The following is a 22114-nucleotide window of genomic DNA, read 5'->3' as shown; positions in this document are numbered from 1 at the left end:
GGAATTTATCACCCTCTCAAGTATTAATGTCACTCTCTTGTTCATTCATTTACTAATAACTGTGCATGGCTGCATTTATTAATATTAGAGGAATATCCAAATAACTGGGTCAATGCTAGATAATCAATATAAAGGGTATTTTTAAAGCAAAGAGTTCTTCATGCATTAAAATAAATCCAGAAACCAATAGATGGAGTGTTCATTAGTTATTGACCTTTTGCGTGCGTAGACATAAACAGAGAAAACCTTAAGATAAGAGTACTTGTGTTGACTCAACTAGTTACTGCTCTGTGATTCACTATGAACTTGGCAAGTCTGTTTCATATGGATCTTACATTTTCAGTTTTTACCCCTCTCATGAAAAAGTAAAAATTCTTCTGAAATTAGCCCCAAACTAATGACATCTCTTAACAGTGATTACAGATTTGCAAAGAACTTGATGCTTGGGATAAAGTACAATACAGTGGTTGAGAGCATGGACTGTGGAGCCAGACTGCCTGGGTTCACCTACAGGCTCAATCACTAAATTGATGTATAATCTTCTACATTAGCTATGTCTCTAAATCTTTTGGTATTACAGTTTCCTCATTTGTCAAATGGGGAGAATAAAAGCATGTGTCTCATCGGAGAGCTAAGATTAAAAAGGGATAACAAAGTAAAATACTTAGAACGAGGCGTAACGTAGAAATCACTCAATACTGTTAGCTATTATTACTATTTTAAAATACCATCAAGGAGCTATCCCATAAGTGTTTTTTTGTTTCCCTACTGTTTGCATGAGTTTTTTCTTTGTTTTAAGTGGAGGGTGAGTTGCCCTGTTCCTCAAGGTTCTCCCACTACTTTCTCTATAATTCCCTCCTATTACTTCCCACTCAAACCAACTCCTTTTCTCTATCTCCTCTCTATGTCTTCCCTCTTCACTGGATGCCATTGTCCTTTCCTCTCTGTGACCTTCAACCTTTACTTCCTGAAAATGCTAAAAAGGACAGCTCCTGGGCTCTTGGATTGGTGGACCTAGACTCTGAGGGCCATCCAGGTCATTCACTGTGGTATTCACACATTGTTTATTTATTCATTCACTTATTCACTCAACACATAAATTGATTAAGTGCTAGCAGTGTGTCAGGAACTCTGCTAGAAAATAAAAAACAGTTCTCTTGAAGCTACACTCCCCTTGGGAAGAAAAATGAAGCATAACTTATCATAGCGAGTGGTATGGGCTATAACAGATGTCACAGCACAGGGGACAATGGGAACATAGAGAAAGGGCTTTTAAATTGGCTGGAAAGGGGAATGAGAGCCATGTCCGAAGTCAGCTCATCCTTGATTCCTCTCTTGCCCTCACCACACCACATCCGATCCATTTGTTGGTCTGAATCCTCCATCTCCATGTTGGAGAGATGAGAATTCACTTCTCCAGCTCTTCTGCCACACCCCATTTCACATACAGGTGACCACAATAACCTCCTAAATGACCTCCCTGCTGCCACTCTTGCTCTCCTACAGTCAAATCTACATAGAATAGCAAACATGGAACTTTGAAAACATTCATCAACTCATGTCTTTCACCTGCTGAAACCCTTCAGCGCTTCCTTCAGTGCTTCCTGGAAATAAAATCTAGTCATTTCTAAAGCTACAATGCCCTATATAGATAAGAAACGTAACAGAGGTAAAGCTCACACACTCCTGGGACAGCCTTGGTTTATCTCCCAGTTCTGCTACTTACTGGTTGTGTGGCTTTGAGCAAGTCTCTTAGGTTCTCAGTTTCCTCTATGGATAATGAATGTTTCAGTAAGCTAATGTTAAGCTGTTCTTGGCTCATAGGAAGCTCTTTTCTAAGTATTAGATATTGTTACTATTTATATGAACTGACTTCTGACTATCTCTCTGTCTGTATCTCCTACTTTCTTCTTGGTCACTGCTCTCCAACTACAGTGAACTTTCTGTTGTTCAAACACACTACCTAACTTGGGCCAAATCTTAGCTGGCTGGCTCTTCCTCGTCATTCCCACATCAGTTTAAGTATGACTTTCTCAAAGACGCTTTATCACCCCCCCTGCCCCCCACCCTATGCCATTTCCTATGATGTCATTCTGCTTTATATTCATCTATTCGGAAGTACTTGGATTGTTTGTTTACTTGTTTATCGCTTACCTCATGTAACTAAGGAGATTAGGTTTAATGAAATCCAAGACAATGTATGACTCATCCACTGATATATCCCTGGAGACCCAGACTAACATGTAGCACATAGAATGTATTCAAACAATACTGTCAATGGATGGATAAATGAGTGGATAGGTGGAAGGATGGATGGATGAATAGATGGAATGATACTTAAATTTTGAGTCTTAAGAATGAACTGAAGTGGAACTGTAGAGAACAAGAGAAGGGACTGTCAAGCAGAAGGAACTGCATGTAAATAAAAGGAAATAAGAAGGTCTATGAATGCAATTGTAAATTCTTGCAGAGACTGGAAGCATAGAGTGAGTATGAGAAAGAAGTGGAAGCTGAGTCTGGAGAGACCCTTGATGGGAGCAGATCACTGAAACTCAGCACAGTATCTTTTTTCATAGACCAGAGTCCACAAATCTGGAATCACAGAACCCTCATTAGATGGATATATAATTTACAGCTAACAAAAACAGTGGATGTGTACTTATCCAGTTACTAGAAAGGGGGTGGGGAGAAGAGAAGGGAAGGGAAGGGAAGGGGAGGAAAGGGAAGGGAAGGGAAGGGAAGGGAAGGGAAGGGAAGGGAAGGGAAGGGAAGGGGAGGGGAGGGAAGGAAAAAAGAAATGGAGGTGGGGGAAAAACTTTGCTATCAGCCTTCTCTCTATCTTCTTTACTTTTTTCAAACTCTGTCCTCCTGAATGTTTAATAGTCTTCTTTTTTTAATATAGAAAATTTTTGAGCAGTGTTGAAGAAAGTAGAAGTTAAAAATATGCCCAGCCCCACATGTGAGCCTTTTTGCACAGTCTGAAAGTAATCTGGGAAGTTACTGAAAGCCCACTTGCTTCTTTAGCACCTGGCTCATTATTTTGTTATGATTGATTTATTTAAAACCACTGTTTTCAACCTAATAATATTTTAGCTAAAAGTGTTCAGCAATGAATAGATCAAAAATTCATCCTTTTTTTTTTTTTTTTTTTTTTTTTTTTGCGGTACGCGGGCCTCTCACTGTTGTGGCCTCTCCCGTTGCGGAGCACAGGCTCCGGACTCGCAGGCTCAACGGCCATGGCTCACCGGCCCAGCCGCTCCGCGGCATGTGGGATCCTCCCGGACCAGGGCACGAACCCGTGTCCCCTGCATCGGCAGGCGGACTCTCAACCACTGCGCCACCAGGGAAGCCCCATCCTTTATTTTAATGATTCCATAATCCCATTCCATGCCCCAGTACTTCAATTTTTATTTCAATTAGTCCTAAAATATTGTTACCACACTCACCTTTCTGTAGTGCATGGGTTGCTATTAAGGTAGAGCACATCCATAAGATGCTCTTTATATTTATCAACATCTTGTCCTAGAAAGAAAAGAAGAAAAACACAAAGTAAATCATAAGCATTCAGGTTTGTGGGAGGCCATACATCACATTCTATTTGTGCATTATAGGTAATAAGAGTACAAGAAGCAGCTCCTCTTGGACTGTAAAAACAGGAGGAGACTTGCAATAGGAGAAGTTGTCCCAACACTTTAAATTATTAGTTTGACTCTCACCCAATGTGGTAGTTACCAAAATAATCCCAGAACCCAAACTGGGGACATATAACAATGTGGATGTGTGGGGCAACCACAACAGGGTAGGCTGTTGGAAGAACAATATAGACCACAGCCTAAGTAACTAGTGGCTAGGAGCTGGCACAAGGAGGGAGGGGCGACCACAAAATCTATTTAGAAACAGGAAGTTGGTCATAGATGGAGCAAGAGAAGATGGGGAAGCTATTGAGAGAGATGTTGCAAGAAAGGGACTCACATCAAATGTGAGGTAGGAGGAAACCTGTTGGTGGTTCATGCACATGGTATCAGAACAGAGAACAAGGATCTCAGCAGGCTTTTTAAAGCACAAACTCAATTTATTTTCTAGGAGGCTGAACAAACAAAATACATATATTATAAGAAGCTGTTAATTAGAGAAAAGGCCAGTGCTTGCCATGAGTTTTAAAGCAGTTCCAACTGTCTGAAGGGTAAAGAATGAAAGAAAACACCCTGTACTGAGAGCCAAGAAACCCTGCCCTGGCTTTGCCATTAATTTATTGTGTGAAGACATTTAACAAATCTGGGTCTCAGCATGGTCCCTTCCAGCTCAAATATCTATGAAGCTATCATTATGAGGAGGATAACTGCCATTGTTGGGGACCATCTAGAAATCAAAGAGCTAAGCTCAGAAGAACTGCAGAAGGCTATTTGATCTCCAGTTATTCCCTTCTCAGTTACCTTTAGGACTGTTCTATAATGGCCATTGTTGATTGGCTATCCTGTAGCCGCTCCTCTTTCTCTTTTCTAACAAAACTCTAATTCCATTCTAGTATCTACCCTCCTTCACACAGCCATATACCTTAGTGGAACCTGGGTCAAACCCCAGCCCAGGGGGATGATCCTGATTATTCTATGTCAATTACATTGTTCCCATTTCTTTTGCCAATGACTGGTTTTGGAATGAGTATATGATGCAATTTTGGCCAATGAGATGTGAGAGGATCTTGCGTGAAGGGGTTGCTCCTGGGAAAGGAATATTCATTTTAAGAAGAGAAAAAAGGAAGTGATGGTTGCTTTTCTTCACTGGACATTATCAAGATAGGATATACCTCGTGAAACTGTTGTATCTATCTCGCACCCATGAGTATATAAGATACCCTCTGGGATGAAGCTGAGAAAGAATCGGGAGAGGCAGGGCTGAAGTGCTCAGGCATTAGACCTACAGCCAACCATAACCTTGAACTTTCTTTATAGTAGATAATAAATTCCTTTATTATTTAAACCAATAAAATCAAGGATTTTTGTTGCTTGTCGCTGAAGGCATCCTAACTGACACATATTTGAGTTGGTGCCCTGCATAACTGCCTTAGAAAATATCTAAATTGTGTATGATTTAGAAAACATAGATTAAAAAGAAGTAAATGCTGTAATAATGAATCCAAGTCCAATTTGGGCTCAAATTCAATTTCATAATCTATGACAGCTATACCTTTACTCTTGATATTCTTCCCTACCTGATTGCTTTATTTTATATATATTGAAATAAGTGTTAGAACCTTTCTTAAAAAAATTATAAAATTCTAGATATGTCCTGAAGACCATTTTTTTTTACCTAATACATTATATGTCTTATATTTTCCATCAATAGGCCATTTGACAACTCACAATGAAAAGTATACAGTTGATAATCCTAAAGTAACCTTGATAATTAAGTTTATTTATCATATAATTACTGAGATATGCTAATAAATGTTGTTACACACTAACTGGGAAATTATGTTTCTACATTTCTTTTTTATTAATAAGATACCACAGCAAGCAGGAAGTATATACCCATATCTCAATACTATAACAATATTTCAGGGAAAAATTAAGATATCAATTTCACATACCCTACAGTTTTCAACAAAATGAAATTTAAGATTGTATCATACAATGCTATTAAAGACAGTGTATTCCATGAGTACTAACTGAATCCAAATAAGAAACTTTTCTGTAATTGTGCTTACAAACAATAATTTCCTATTGTCTTTCAAGAAAAATTTTTCTTAATTTTTTTTCTTTTTTTAGGAAACTTTTATAAGCGTAATGTTAAAAGTCTATTTCTAAAATAAAATTTTAAAAAATAATAATAATAAAAAGTCTATTTCCATTGTCAAATAGCCGTGAATTCAAGTTCCAAATCTTCTGCTTATACTCTGTGATTTTTGGGTAAGTTACTAACTCTCTCATTTCCAGTAGCTATTTAATAGTGAAAAGCAGTACAATGAAAATTGATAAAAGAATGTATATAAAATATAGCTCAGTGATACACAGCATATTCAGTACTCAATATTTATTATTAAAATTTCTAATTCAAGCTTTCTACCAGTGTTCTCTTCCTGGTTTCATATCACTAGTAGAAAAGAAAAGTGTTTAAAGCTCTTAGATTTGAAAATTATAACCTGGGTTACTACTACAGCTGTGTACAACTTCATGCTCACAATAAATTGTCCTATAACTTATTTCTATGTGCTCTGAATCATTATTTAGAAACATGTTTTATCTCCTGTGTAGAACAGTAGGTTTCCGGAAGTCAGAGCCGGTATCACATTCAGCTTACTAATTCCCACAATATTTCACCCACAGTGCCAGCTTCAGAGTAGACCCTTGAGGTAGGTTTGTTGACCAAATGTGTGACCAACGCCCCTATTTCCTATTCAGAAATACATTTTGAAGAGAAGTGTCAACAATCTCTTTAAACATGGATGAGTGGGCCAATTAACACCTGAAATACATTTAATATTTACTGTGACTCAGTAATATCTGATGTTTATCGATATCTAGAGTGTTGGATCTTATAACAAAACCAGAGGGGAAGATGTAATCCTGACCAGGAATGGGTCTTCTGCATCCTGATCTCCTGTCCAAGGCAGATACTCAAAAGTCTAACTCTTTGTGCCATACTTCATCCTCATAAAAGTGGCTTTTTTTTGAGGGAGGGGAGGAAACAGTTCTTCATCTATATAACAAGTATACTCATCACTTGCTCAAGTAAGACTGTCCCTAAGACAAGGCTAGGGAAGGAGCCAGTGCATTAAAATTGCAAGGGAGAGATCAGTCATGTTTTAAACATATTTGCAAAAATATGTTTAAATAAGTTGCCAACATTTAAAAATTGGAGAGTTCACACTAAGTCCCAGATCTATGACTTCTTTTGGAAAATCAGACCTGGCAGCTCAAGGTCCATATTCTAGCTGGCCAGTCATTAGCACTAAGCAGGCAGCAGCCTCTGGCCTTGGCTCCGTGCACTCAAGCTTAGCACTGGCCCTGCTTGGCCTCTCATCCATTTCCACTCCATATAACTCAAATGCCCAAAGTTCTGACCTCAGAACTATATTTCCATTGCCTTTTCCTTAGAGTCCAGGGATGTCATTCCGTTTCTCTAATTTTTATAAGACTGTGTTCATGGTCATGGTTGTTAAAGCACACCATTTGCCTTCTTTGATTTTACTAAATGAGAAACTTTCTGGAGCTTCTTTGTTTTGAGCACCACTCCGACCCCCATCTCTATTCTTCTGCTCTTCTGTGTGTGGGTCTTGTAAGCATTGTTTGTTAGTGATAACGAGTCTGTCTGCACAGAAAGACCTGGGAGATATGACAGCCAGTGCCTATATTTAGTCTTCTATTCCAGTGAAGTCAATGAGAAGAGGAAAAAGTCATTGAACGATCAAGTCACAGCTGACTGAAGCTGTTTAATTGCCTGGGAGACACAAGAGACAAGGTCAACAGGATTCCTATCTATAAGAGATGTCTGCAGAGGGGATAACGGTCAGGCCGGTGATGGGCTGCCTCAGAGAAAGAGAGAGCCAAGGTTCTAGTAAACAGATATTTAGCATTCTCCCTTGATCTTGGGGAAGCTCCACTGAGCAAAGGGTGACTTAAGGATGCAGACAGTGGTTTGTCTTCTAGTTTTTGAATTAGTTACCCTAGACAACCAATTGTCCAGTATACCTCAGCCACAAAGTAGATGTAAAGAGCATTGTCTATCATGTTGCTACGGAGTGCTTTCTCAAAGGAGGGAACGCTGTAATGCAGAAAGAGATATCATGGTTTAAACATGAAGTGTCGTGAATTTGCTTCACAGGAATAATGGCACCATGTGGATATACCACTAACATGTGACTGGATTCCTGCACCTGGACTTGGCTAAGCTTTTTCATGTCATTGCTCCTTAGCACTGCCCTGTTCTCTGCCTGGTGAACCTGTTCCCCCTTAATCTACAACACACTGCACTCTCCACTCCCATTCTCATGCTCTATTTACATCATAGCACGTCTCCCCATTGTATATGTATATTTGGGAATTGCCTTTCTCTGCCCTCCATAATATAAACTCCAGGAATGTAGCCTTTGATGTTTTGTTCACTGCTATATCCACAATGCCCAGGACACCCAGTAAATATTTGTTGAATGAATGAATATGCCCATTTTGTACATAATTGGGTGCATATTTTACACTATTTGGTACCTTACTTTCTTCACTTAAAACACAGTTTATCTCGGAGAATATTCTGAATCAGCTAATACAGTGTGTCTGTGTCATTTTTAACAGCTGTATAGTTTTCCCCTAGATAAATGTAGCATCTTTTATTTTACCAGTTCCTGTGATGAGCCTTTAAGGTGTTTCCAAATTTTTGCTATGAAATAATGCTGCAAAGGGCATCCTTGGCCATTTGCTTTGGGTGGCATTCATACCAATGTCTATATGACAATATCTAGAAGAGGAATTGCTGGGTCAAAAGGTATATACAGTTAAAAAAATTTTTGATAGCTATTACCAAATCACTTTCTAAAAAAGATGAACCTATTTACATATATGAGAGACCAAGTTTCCCCACAACTTGATCCAACACAAACTTTCATTAAACTATTTTTATCTTTATGGCTCTGATTGATGAAAAAATGGTGCAGAATACCATTGTTGTTTTAATTACTATTTCTTTAACTATGAATGAAACGGAGCAATTTTTAAGATGATGTTAAAATATTTATTTTTCTCTTTCTGCCAGCAGCCTGCATAAAACATTTGCCACTTTTTCTTTTTGATAGATTGTGGTTTAGTTTTTGTAAAAGGTCCTGGCATATCAAAATAGTTGTTAGTTTTTTGTCTCTCATATGTTGCTAATATTTTCCAGATGTGTTATTTGTTTTCATGTAAATAATTTAATTGTTATTGGTCAGATTTATTAATCTTTTCTAGTATGGCTTCTGGGTTTTACATTTTCCTTAGCATGGGTTTCACCTTTTCCTTAGCACGGGTTTCCTTACTCTTAGCTTATTATTTTAAAAATCTTATAATTTCCTCTAGTTATTTTTTTAAATGTCATTCCCTACATTTCATATTAGATCCATCTTAACTTTATTTTGGGATAAGAGATGAGGTAACGATTGACTTGTATTTTGAGTGAACCAATCCATTGTGCCCAATCCATTTATTGAATAATTCTTCATTTACACTGAATATCCATGTTCGTTTGAGGCTGTTTCTGGACTCTGTCTTCTGTTCAATTAAACTAGACAATTCTTTTTCTATTTAAATTGAAGTATAGTGGATTTAAAATGTTGTGTCAGTTTCAGGTGCACAGCAGTGATTCAGATATATAGAAATAGATATACACACATATATATATTCTTCTTTCAGATTCTTTTCCATTACAGGTTATTACAAGATATTGAATATAGTTCCTTGTGCTATACAGTAGGTCCTTGTTGTTCATCTATTTTATATATTGTTGTGTGTATCTGTTAATCTCAAATTCTTAATTTATCCCTTTCCCCTTTTCCCCTTTGGTGACTCTAAATTTGTTTTCTATGTCTGTGAGTCTACTTCTGTTTTGTAAATAAGTTCATTTGTATTGTTTTTTTTAGATTCCACATACAAGTGTGAAATTAGACAATTCTTAAAACAGTATGTCCCTCTCTAACACATTTTGTAGGTTTAGTAGGAAATACATGATTTGGGTAATGCTGTTATTATTAAGATCATAGAATTAGATCAATATGAGCCCCAGGAATATATCTTAACACCATTTATTTGTGGAGTTCTCATTTATCAAAGCCCTTTCACAGGTATTCACCCTTTTGATGTTTATAACTGCATATCCATTTAATAGATTTTTGACACCAAATGTCTAAAAGTTGTGTCTAACCTGGTTTTCTCAACTAGGAAATGCAACTCAAGCTTTCTGATTCTAAGCCTTTTCTGATTCTAGTGCTCCTTCCACTACACCACAGGTAATACCAGCTCAGTAATTTAATAATAAAAACATTATAACACATATTATATATGTGTTTATCATAAACTATGTAATCTCATGTTTATAGACATAAACACCTCTTAAAATTCTTAAGAAGAATGAGGTAGGATGTGCACAGAAAAAGGAAGGATGTATACAGAGAAAAAGGTAAACTTAAATGTAGATCTGCATTTACACACTTTTAAAGATGATAGATCTATCCAGAGGCATTTCAGGGAAACACAACAAACAAACAACATTAGATAAAGATGCTTTGCACTGACCACTGAAATAGAACCACCCCTGGCACATTCAGTGATAAGAACATGGCAGTCAAATACCCTGGAGAACATATACATAATATAAATGTATAAATGTATATATAAGTAATTAACCACATTTAGGCTACCAGAGGAAACTGGCAAATGTTCACTAACTGAAGTGGAGCTTGGCCAAGACATTTATCTCTACTTCTCCTTGTTCTGATTCCAAATCAGAGAGAGTACGGGCCTTGTGTTTTCTGGTAAAGTACAGACCTATGCAACAATCAGCATGTTTTCTCGTACCAGAGCCAGTAACCCCCAACAATGAGTATTTGTGAGTCCTAACTGGTTTCTCTAGGTGGGTGGTGGAATAATAGCCTACTGCAGTCATTCATTCTCTTCCTCAAAAGAACCATGGGTCTGGAGAAGTTCTGTTCAGTCACAGGGCAATATCCCATTTAAATACAGTATCTAGTGATGTTTGTCCATGAATAAAGTCAATAAAAATGTTTGAATCCCACTAGGCAAAAAGAGCTTAGTTATATGGCTGCTGGGTGACAGTGTTGGTTGATCTTTGTGCTCTCAAAGGGTCTGATGTTCAATTACTGACCAATCATTAACCACAAAGTATTTAAGAGTAATAATGTGAGGAAAGAAAGAACAATGACTATATCTTTAACATTAATCATATTCAGCCTTAAGTTAACTTTTTAGGTCCTTTCCAAACAATTTACAAGGGTGCAGATATAGGTATCTTAGGATAGCACAGGTATTTCCTTCCAGTTTGTAGGCACAGGGAAAAAGAAGAAACCTGTGTTTGTAAACATATATAAATCTAGGGGGATTCTTTTCAAACTTTAAATTTGAATTAAAGTTAAAATTAAATTCTTTTTAAACTTGAAATTAAAAGCAGGAAATACAATTTAGGGCTAACTTTATATGCATATATTTTTTATCTACTAAGGAAAACAAAGCGAAACTTTGAATTCTTACACAAATCTTTAGCAAATGTCTTGAATCTCCTCCCTCTTCCCACCACCCACAAGATGAAGGACTGTGGACTTCCTGCTGGAGCAAGTAATTGCTCAGCCACTTTGGAATCCGTGGAACCCTTTGCAGTTTAGTTGGGACAGGCACATACAATTGTAAAATCTTCCTTTTTTCACATAGAACTCAGAACCTGAAGTCAGCCTCCGAAACCTTCTGCTTGATATGCCCTCACATCCCAGGTTACATACTCCCCAAATTGGCACAGATTTTATCTCAGAAAACTAGTTGTTGCTTCCATTGACGCCTTCCTATTTTTATATTAGACTCAAAACATCCCATTTTAGGTCTTTAGAGGAATATTTTCACTGTAGGGTTGGCACAATTGCCAAGCAGTGTTTAAAAGAATTTAGGTCACAGCTTTTAGGAGTCAAAAAGGAAGGGAAGGGGGATCAATTAGATGTCAGAATTGGAGATGGAATAGATCATTAAAACTCTGTTCTTCCAAGATAAAGCGAAGAAGTAGGAGAGTCTAAAATGTAGCACTAAGTGGCGGCATCAACTCTGGGCCGCATTCCCCCAAGTCACTAGCTCAGTCATTTCATAAATATGAGCTGAGCTCCCACTATGGGCCGGGCCCGAGCTAAAGCTCCTCATGCAAAGGGACCAGAGTTACACTCACAGCCCCTAAGGTTTGCGCTCATGGAATCTATCAGTCCTTTCAATGGCAATTGTTTGCCATGCTAGACGAACTCTTTAGGACGTATGGAAGGTGATTATCCTGTAATTGACCAAAAGTGATCTTTAAAGTCAATATATGGATCACAGGATAAACTCGTCTCATATTTCTGCCAAAAATGTTTGCTTGGAGTAAATCTTTACTTCTTTTCTGTCGCAAGGGGAAAATTCCTCCTACCACTCCCAAGAAGCAAGGCAAAAAAACATTCAAATGGTTTTTTATTTAATAAGAGTGTTCAGCGCCGTCAGGATAGAAGTCTGGTCGGCTCCAGCAGCCTCCCGGAGCCTAAGCGCTGGGTGCGCCGCCGCTCCGCTCTCCCCGCCCCGCCCCTTTCCCGCGGAAGGACTAAAGCCACGCCCCCACTGGCCTCTGGGCGGGGACCCAGGCGGCGCCCCGCCAGCCTCTGCGCTGAGCGACTGCCGGTCCCGTAGTGCAGCTGTCTCCGAGCCCAAGAAGTCACACCCGTCTCGGGCCGGGAGCTGAAGCCCCAGCCCACGTGGCGGCGGCTGATGAGCCCCGGCGCTGCGGGAAGCGCCCGGTGCGGTTCTTCTCTTCGCGCGGGCTGAGGAGTGGAGAGATGCCCCCCGCCCCAGCCTCTCTAAGGGGCTAGTTCCTCCGCCTTCCCTCCCAGCACGCCGCTTCAGTAGGGTTTGTTATCGCTTTGGGGATTTAAACAATGGCTTAAAAGGAGACGCGAAATTTAGTCCAAAACCTTGAAAGGAACCCGGCCGGTCCGCTCCCGGCTGTTTGCGTGCATGTGCCCCGTCTCTGTTCCTTTCTTCTTCCCTTTCTCTCCACCGTCCCTTTCCTTCGCTTTTCTCCTTTTTCCTCGCGGCGCCCTCCTCCCAAATTTCCACGTTCGGCGAGTGTTGTGAAATTGAGGAAATTTAAATGTTGGATTAGGGTCCCTTCTTAGGCAATGGTCTGGGGCGGGCCCCTAGCTTTGGGTTCGAGTGGTCGTGGGCCTTAATAAAATTTCCAAAAGTAAGGCATTCTGTATGATCTTTCTTAAAGTGACGTCCAAGATTGAGCGCCAAGCCCCCCGAAACCTGGATCCTCCCTTGGCCACGTGCGTTAGTCCACCAAACTGCAGGCTTGGCCCAGAGTGCCGCGCATGTCCCAGCTGACTCTGGAGAAGGCGCTTCGGCCCTTAAAGACAAGTCTCCTTCCTGGGCCCTCCAAACCCCTAGATTTACGTCGCAGATTCCGAAGTAGAACACTAACAACTAAAGGGGAAGCTAGGGTGCTCTATCCTTGAATACATGGCTGTGAAAGCGGCTCATTTGGTTTGGGGTGGCGGGGGGCTCGTTGTCCTCCACATGTGCTGCATTTCTCCATCAGGGGGCGCCCACACCCACCAAGAAACTCCCTATTCCTAGACATCTGGGTTCTGCAAGCTCGAAGCACAGTAAGTGGGGGTAGATCCGAAGGAGCGCACCGCCTCCCTCGCTCCTCCCTCCTTGCCAGCCTCCGCGGACAGAGGAGGCAGGGATTTCACACTAGCCATTCATTTGTCAGCCGTGGGGGGAGGGGACGCAGGAGCGAAAGAGACCAAGCAGAGGCTGGAAGAGGGGAAGAGAGGCAGAGAAGATGGAGACAGAGAGGGAGAGACAAAGATGAGAAACGGACACAGATAGCGAGACTGTCCTTCCGCCTGTGGGTGTGCGCACCGCGGGACAGCTCTCCAGGCGCCGCGTAGATTTCTCCTCCCTCCCGTAGCATCTCCTGGGGACTTGCAGGACTTGCTACGGCGCAGCTGGATCCGAGAGCAAATAGTTTAAGCTATGACACTAGTTTTCTACCTCGCTCTCCGCTGCCTAGCCCACTGACTGCTCCACGCCCAGTGACACAGACAGTGAGCCTGGACAACCCTGATGCCCCCCAGCCCTCACGCACCAGGGATGTAGACCGGCGGCGCCCACGCCTCCGCAGGGAGGTGGGGCGCTCCAGCCGAGGGCGTCCCCCGGAGCTGCCGCCACTCGCTCTCCGCCGCCGCAAGACCCGCCAGTAAAGTTGCTCAACTAGGGCCGCGGGCTGGGAGGGGGTGGGGAAATGGAAGGAAAAGGAGGACTGCAGTAGTCCGGGCGAGAGGGCTGGTCCTAGAGGCCCCAGATTCGGGTCCCCGCGCCACCTTTGTCTGAAGAGCGATCTGAGCGCTGGTTTGCTCGTTGAGACCAGAGCAAAAGCCTCCACTTCGCTCCTCAGGGTGAGATAAAATTCTTGCACATCCCTACTGGTTCGGGGCAAGCTTTTCCCGCCCTGGCGCCTCGCAGACCTCCGCGTCGCTCCAAACACCCCACCCCCATCCCCTGCTCCCTCCCGGCCGGCTCCGGCGCACCGCGCGTAGGACAAAAGAACCCAGGGGCACCGGAGAGAGCCTTGACAGCCCCCGCGTCGCCGAAGAGACGCGGACCGGGGACCCTGCACCTCCCCGACCGGACCTCCTCCCAGACCGCCCGCGGGCTGAGGGGGTCACGTCCGCGCAGGTCCCGGATCGCCCTGTCAGAAGCTGCTTGGGAACAGCTTTCCAGGAACGCCGGGCACGGACCACACATCAGGGGCCGGGAGCCAGGTGGCCTGCACCAAGGCGGCTTCGGGGACTTGTATGTGGGCAAGTCTCGGTGGTCCCCATTCAAACTTTTGCCTCGAGCAGGTTAAAAAAAAAAAAAAAAAAAAAGGATCAAGGTGCCAAGGGTCCCTCCTCTCCAGCTCAAGACCCCACGACGTTTCTAGGGGTTCTCTGCATTCCCTTCCCTCCCTTCCCCCAATTCCATTTGTCCTTCTACTCCCACCCCACCCCGGGCTTCTTTTGTCTGGATCTTTTTCAGCACCAAGGTCCCCCTGTATTCTTCTCTCCAAACATCCTTCTGAAAGTTACCTGCATTTTTTACAGTGCACATATTTTCTTAATTTCTCAGAGCTAGTTCTCTTAGCTTTAATTAAAGCCTTCTACCAATTACAACGTACTTCTTTTTTTCTAAACTCGATTTTTTTTCCTATAAGTTTTTCTTTTTCTTTTCTTTTTCTTTTTCTTTTTTTTTTAAGGGGGAACAAAAGAAACGTGATTACCTTGAAAGGCGGCTTTACTGCAGTTGAGGGGAAAAATTCACCTCAGCGCTGCGCGAATGGGCTCGGCGTTGCCGGGGCGGGTCACATAGGAAGCGCGGTGGCCTGGGGAAGGGTGCGGGATGGTGCTGGAGGATGCGGGAGGATGCGGGGCTGACCGCAGAGCCCGGTCCCAGCGCCTGTCCACAGCACCTAATGTTCGCGGCTGTTGCGCCCGCCCGCCTGGAGTTCCTCCCCAGAAAGGCTCGGGGCAGCTCGCCTGCAAGTTCAAATGCGGGTTGTGACACCCATCATCATTATATCACAGTACCGTCAGCACCGAGGAGGAGACTCAGCGAGGAGGAGGAGGAGGAAGAGGAGGAGGGTTCATTCACAGGCTCCTCGAGCGCTCCGCAGCTTCAGCCACTCCTAAAAGCCCAGGCTTGGAAAGCAGGCAAAGGAGCGGAAAGGCAGCTCCCCGCGCTTGCGGTAGGGACCGCCTGCCTCCCTCCCCAGGCACTCCCACCTCTCGGCGTTTCTTCCTGACAAGAAGTACCAATCGGCTTGGGGACAGCAGCGCTCCCCATTCAGCGACTCACTAAGTAACATCGCGCTGTGCGCAAGGAAACCACTGCCTTCCCACCCCTCCCCACCCCCGCTTCCCCGCCCCCCGTGCTGCTAGTTCTGGGTTAGGGGAAAGGAGCCCCCAGGCTCCTGTGGGGCAGGCCAGCACTAGACAATTGAGTACCGTCAGTGCTTCTCGGGAGCAAATGAAACTCTGTAAAATCAGCAAAGAACTTGGTTACAGTGTGTTTACGCGGCCACCGAGCCTGCCTGTCCCATCTGAGGGAAGTGTCAGGCTCCTGGCTTCTGCCAACCTGAAAGAGACACTGAGAAAACGAGATCCTTCTGAGACCTAGAGGGAAAGCGTAAGAATTCCCCATTGCTTTCCCCGGGAGCTGCCCAATGGGGAACCCAACGTCATTGCGCAATCTACAAAGACCCCGGTAATAATGGGCCGGACAGGAAATTCCCCGAAGCAAATCCCTTGTCGGATTCAAACAGATCCTCTTCCCCTGCCAGAAACCTACAGAAGTCTAGATTCAGCTTTCTTCTTTCTTTCTTTCCCTCAGTGTTTCAAAGTGCCCCTCATGGTAGAACATTTAGCAATTTTTCTGAGTAACAGAGGTTCCTTGGATATATCAATCACCATCCTTGTGGTCAGGAAACGGGACCATAATCTTTCATGAGTTTATGTGATTTTTATATCTAGGCAGGTCCACCCGACTATGTAAACAGCATCAACACATGGAAGAGTCCCCTGCATTGTGTTACAAAAGACTTCCAATAGGACCTGACAGAGCAAGGGTCAACCAGTTGACACAAAGGATTTCTGCCCCCTAGAAAAGAGGGACTTTGTATCTTACTTTTCTTTGAAGTCAAGTATTGAGTTTATACAATGGAAACAAAATAAATCCAAGGTGCATATCAGTTTAACACTGGGGATACTGGAGTGGAGAGCAAACTTTTCTTTCTACACAAATATGGAAGTATTCCAAATATGGAAAATGAGATAATTCTTCTCTCTGAAGTCCCTACTTATAAAATTATATCAAACACAACACCTCACAGAGGGATGATTAAAGGAGAAAGTCCATTTTCACTCTGAATTTCTTTGAGTAGGTTGGCTTAAGCTCATACTTTAAAACTTGTAGCAGCCTAGACTCTTGTTGTAATGTTTCTTTTGAAAGTTGTATGTGTTCTGCATTATCATAGATTTTAATTAATAAACAGGTAGAAGATTTGTTAGGAGAACTTCAGTCCTCAAAATGTGCATTATTTATCTATCTATCTATCTATCTATCTATCTACCTATCTATCTATGAGCTCACTACAGTGAACGATGTAACTATTAATTCTAGGATTTGGAAATCAACTTATTTGTTTTCAAAATGATTTATTTATTCTTAGTACTGTTATTATACGACCATTTCCAACATGGAGATTCTAGTCCATTAAAATATATTTAGAATAACAGAGTCATAGAACAGAATTGGAGTTCAACCTTTACGTTTAACAGATAAGCAAACTAAGGCCCAGAAAGTGACTTTCCTAAAATTACACGATTAATAGCAAAGCTGTTACCAGCACACAACTCTTGACTCCTGGTCCAGTGGTCTTTTCAGTGCTCCTCATAGCATCTTTATGACCGAGATGAGCTCACTCAGAAAGGGAGAAAAATGAAATAAGAGTCTTTATTGAAGTTTATACCCAGGCATTAGGTTAGACCTTTCTCTGAAACACTTCAAGATATATATTATTATTCTCATTTTTAAATTTGAGTGAACCTAGTTGAGTTCCAAAGAATTTAAGTGTCCTGCCCACAGCCACTTTTTAAGTGGTAGATCTCCCAATCTGAAAAGCTTATTATCTCCCCATTACCCTGTTCTCCCTTCATAATACAGTTAAGTAAAACTTTTCTACAAAGGAGACCTAGAGCAGAAACAAGAAACTAATAGCAGATTAATATCCATTTTCAAGCAAATGTTAATGGTTAACATTCACTACAAATAATACCATCTGTACATAATGGAACATGATTAAAATTATGGGTCAGCTACTCCTTACATACTGAGATCTTTTCCTTTATCTTGCCAAATGTGTTTCTCCAGCCCTCCAACGTTTTGGTTCCTTGTAGTGTCCATAGACATTACAACTCTTGATTGAGTAGTTCTACAGGGCAAAAGCACTTTCTCAGGCAGACATAACTAGTCAGAACTTGGACAAAGTTGAAAAGCTTTAAACTGCATGCCTTTTCTTTACCTTGGCTTGTAACATTATTATTTAGAAAATTAAATGCTTCTTCAAGCTGTCAAATAACCAGAATGAAATGACACCCCTGAATATCTGCTTTCTTTCTCTAAGGCAGATTTCGCCCTCTAGCTATGTATGATAGAGAAAGAACAAAAAGGAAAGCATACCTGGTACATCCAGGATAGAGTCTACAGCTGTATTATTTCTATGTAACTCTCCTTGAGGACATCTTTATTTTTCTTTCTTTGTTTTTTCTTTCCTTCCCTTCCCTTTCTTTCCTTTCCTTTCCTTTCCTCTCTTTTCCTTTTCCTTCCTTCCTTCCTTCCTTTCTCTCTTTCTTTAATCAAGAAAAAGAGAATGAGAGAAAGTTATTTCTTATTCTCCTATGTCTGAAAAATCATCAGAAGTTCTTGAATGAGAAAATATATATTTGCAGCTTTTATAACTAAAACTATATTTGCCCAATACACTTGTCTGAATTAAACAGTAATTAAAATATCATTCTGTGCATCCCCCTTTAAATCATGTCCTTGTACTGGGGATGTTCTGTATGTAAACTCCATGGTCCCAGGTGTAGATAAAACAAGCTCTTCATTCCCAGCGCTGGTGTCTACAAGAAACCAGAAGCCAGAAGCTATGTGCCTTGCTTCATTGCCTTGATCTTGTCTTTAGGAACTTGGCTGAGGTCAGAGGGCAGCCAGCCAAAGACTTAGAGAAGAAAGGTGTAGATGTCAGGTGGGTCTCCAGAGAATTTCATTATCTTTATCTAAACCTCCTTCTGAGGTCCTTTAGGATCACATTTCAGTCTTCTCCTTTTTTATTGATCAGGTGAAGTGTTCTTAGACATCGTATTATCTGTTGCTGCACTAGGAATGACAAGGTTCCAGTCCCATCCACACTCCGAAAACAGAGTTCACATTTCAAGTCCCTGATCTGGCTGATCCTAGGCACAATGAAGCAAATATCCTCTCTGGGTGGTGAAAGAATGTGAAAGATTAAAAATGCACCTTTAATGAATTCCAAAGACCCTAGAAAAAGGAAGTCAACCCTCTAAGATTGCTTTAAAAAAAAAAAATTACAGATTAGGGAAAGACATTTTACCCAACACTTCAAATCTTCTTTGGTTTCTAGGAAATGCAGAACTATTCAATAATATAAGGTCTTTGTTGCTTTCTTTAAAAAATAAAAGAAACCCTACAAAAGGCAAAGTGATGGTGACAAGCTCATTACACTTTAGCCTGAAGTATATAAATTACTCAGAGAAATTAAATACAGACAAATATCCTTAGAAAGCCATGAAGAATGCGATTTTTCCCCCCAGAAATCAGATACCAAGCCTTTGCTCCCCAACCTCCAAATCAAAATGTTACAGTAAAATGTTTCTTTCAATAAAAGAGTTCTTTTTTTTTTTTTTTTTTTTTTTGCTGTAAATGTCCTGTTCATGGTTGGGTAGATTTCTCCAGAACTTAACTGGAAGACCATCTACATCATGACAGAACTATGCAAGCCAAAGCCAAGTTCCAACATGGAGTGATGGGAAAGGCTGGGCTGCTGAGAGGAGATGACTTCATTGGGGAGAAGGGAGGCTCTCTGAGTAGGTCCACGCTGCAGCCAAATGGCTCAGCACATCTGCACTTGCCCTGGGGAGGCTGCCTGGAGGAGAGTATCAAAAATGCCATCGTTTTTGTAAAGGGAAAGATCAAGGCATAAATAAAGCAGTCCAACTAAATTGAATCAAAGATAACAACCTTACTCCTCTCCTTCGTCACTTTCTCAATCTCTTTTCTTTTCCTCCCCACAGACTGACAAGTATAAGGTGTTTTTTTTTTTTAATTTATTTTTATAAAGCATCTGTCTGACTGAACCAAGGCAAACCGAAGAATCTTGTTTCTGAACACAAGGAAGCGGTAGAGATCTTAGAATCTATGCGGCAGGGCAGAGAGCAACGCAGAGGTTTTCTTAAGAGGCAAAACTTTAGCAGTTGCTGTGTATTTTCAGTGAGTACCAGGCTCCATGTATTTAATTAGAGGACAATGGGACCCAGAGGACAAGAAGCTTAATGAAAGCATCATGGCTGGGGCAAAAAGCCAACATAGCATCATTACTGTCTCCTGTGAGCAAAGGTGGAAGTAAGACAGAAAACAAAGGACGTTCTGCAGAGTGAGAAGAATGTTTGGAGAACTCTAGTACAGGTATCAGAACAGGGAGTAGAAGTAACAGCAGTTATTTTTATTCTATCAGTAAAAAGAATTGAAGGACGAGATGAATGTCAGGGACTTTAGGCTCTTGTCACAAAATATGAGTGATCACATTTTAACCCTGTGATACAAATGAGATTAAGTATTTGCTATAACTCATCAAGAAAAAAAGAAGAGAAGAACATCTATAGACTCAGCAAATACTTGTCACAAACAGACTGCTCTCAATTTCGTTTCTATTTTCTTTGCTCAAGTCCACAAACATTTACTGAGCACCTTCTATGTGCACTGTTTTAGACCTTAGGTATTCAGGAATAATTCAGAAGGTAAGAATTGCTTCCCATCCTAAAGAAGTTTATAATTTCTATAGAAAAAAATTAATTTATTAGAGTAGTCAAGCTTATGACCTACATAATGACAAATGAACTTAGAGGGGGAAAAAAGTATTTGTGTGTGTGTGTCCTTTAGCTGGTTCACTCAGCCATCATTAAAAAATACATCACTGGGGGCTTCGCTGGTGGCGCAGTGGTTGAGAGTCCGCCTGCCGATGCAGGGGACACGGGTTCGGGCCCCGGTCCGGGAAGATCCCACATGCCGCGGAGCGGCTGGGCCCATGAGCCGTGGCCACTGAGCCTGCGCGTCCGGAGCCTGTGCTCCGCAACGGGAGAGGCCACAACAGTGAGAGGCCCGCGTACCGCAAAAAAAAAAACCAAAACAAAAACCAAAAAAAAACACGCCACTGACTACAAATGGATCAGGGAAGAATGGTAGCCAAACAAATCTATTTCCTTTACTAGAAAATCTCTTCACACACACATTCTACTGACATTGAATCCTGGGCATTAATCTAGTTATAGATGAAGAAACTGTGTTTCTTACTTTTCCATAATAAAAACAGTTGGCTAGATGATATGTACTCAGAATTCATTTTAAGTTTCTGAAAGTCTTCCAGAGTTGACAAATCAAACCAAAGTTAAAAAGTGGATATCAAGTGGGGTTTATCCCAGGAATACAAGGATTCTTCAATAATCGCAAATCAATCAATGTGATAAACCATATTCACAAACTGAAGGAGGAAAACCATATGACCATCTCAATAGATGCAGAAAAAGCTATTGACAAAATTCAACACCAATTTATGATAAAAACCCTCCGGAAAGTAGGCATAGAGGGAACTTACCTCAACATAACAAAGGCCATATATGACAAACCCACAGCTAACATCGTTCTCAATGATGAAGAACTGAAACCGTTTCCTCTAAGAACAGGAACAAGACAAGATTGTCCACTCTCACCACTATTATTCAACATGGTTTTGGAAGTTTTAGCCACAGCAATCAGAGGAGAAAAAGAAATAAAAGGAGTCCATATCAGAAAAGAAAAAGTAAAGCTGTTACTCTTTGCAGATGACATTATACTATACATAGAGAATCCTAAAGACTCTACCAGAAAACTACTGGAGCTAATCAATGAATTTGGTAAAGTAGCAGGATACAAAATTAGTGCACAGAAATCTCTTGCACTCCTATACACGAATGATGAAAAATCTGAAAGAGAAATTAAGAAAATGCTCCCATTTACCACCACAACAAAAAGAATAAAGTACCTAGGAATAAACCTACCTAAGCAGACAAAAGACCTGTATGCAGAAAACTATAAGACACTGATGAAAGAAATTAAAGATGATACAAACAGATGGAGAGATATACCATGTTCTTGGATTGGAGGAATCAACATTGTGAAAATGACTATACTACCCAAAGCAATCTACAGATTCAATGCAATCCCTATCAAACTACCAATGGCATGTTTCACAGAACTAGAACAGAAAATTGCACAAATTGTATGGAAACACAAAAGGCACCAAATAGCCAAAACAATCTTGAGAAAGAAAAATGGAGCTGGAGGAATCAGGCTCCTGGACTTCAGACTACACTACAAAGCTACAGTAATCAAGACAGTATGGTACTGGCACAAAAACAGAAATATAGATCAGTGGAACAGGATACAAAGCCCAGAGATAAACCCACACACCTATGGTCACCTTATTTTTTTTTTTTTTTTTTTTTTTTTTTTTGTGGTACGCGGGCCTCTCA

The 22114-nt window shown here is 41.3% G+C and overlaps 1 protein-coding gene across 4 annotated transcripts in view; it reads right to left on the bottom strand.

Annotated features, from left to right (window-relative positions):
* VCAN (versican) overlaps window positions 1-15258 on the bottom strand; it is a 113026-nt gene extending 97768 nt beyond the window's left edge. For all 4 annotated transcript variants that reach the window (XM_065874034.1, XM_065874036.1, XM_065874035.1 and 1 more), the window contains exons 1-2: window positions 15031-15258; window positions 3447-3522 (exon numbers count right to left, since the gene is read on the bottom strand). In XM_065874034.1, coding sequence (XP_065730106.1) covers window positions 3447-3516 — 70 coding nt within the window. In that variant the 5' untranslated portion in view covers window positions 3517-3522; window positions 15031-15258. The remainder of the gene's footprint in view (window positions 1-3446; window positions 3523-15030) is intronic.
* Between the last annotated feature and the right edge of the window lie 6856 nt (window positions 15259-22114).

The sequence above is a fragment of the Phocoena phocoena genome, chromosome 3, assembly GCF_963924675.1.
Source record: "Phocoena phocoena chromosome 3, mPhoPho1.1, whole genome shotgun sequence".
NCBI classification, from domain to species: domain Eukaryota; kingdom Metazoa; phylum Chordata; class Mammalia; order Artiodactyla; family Phocoenidae; genus Phocoena; species Phocoena phocoena.
Note: the sequence above shows the minus strand (reverse complement) of the source record. Positions and strands in the feature narration are given on the sequence as shown.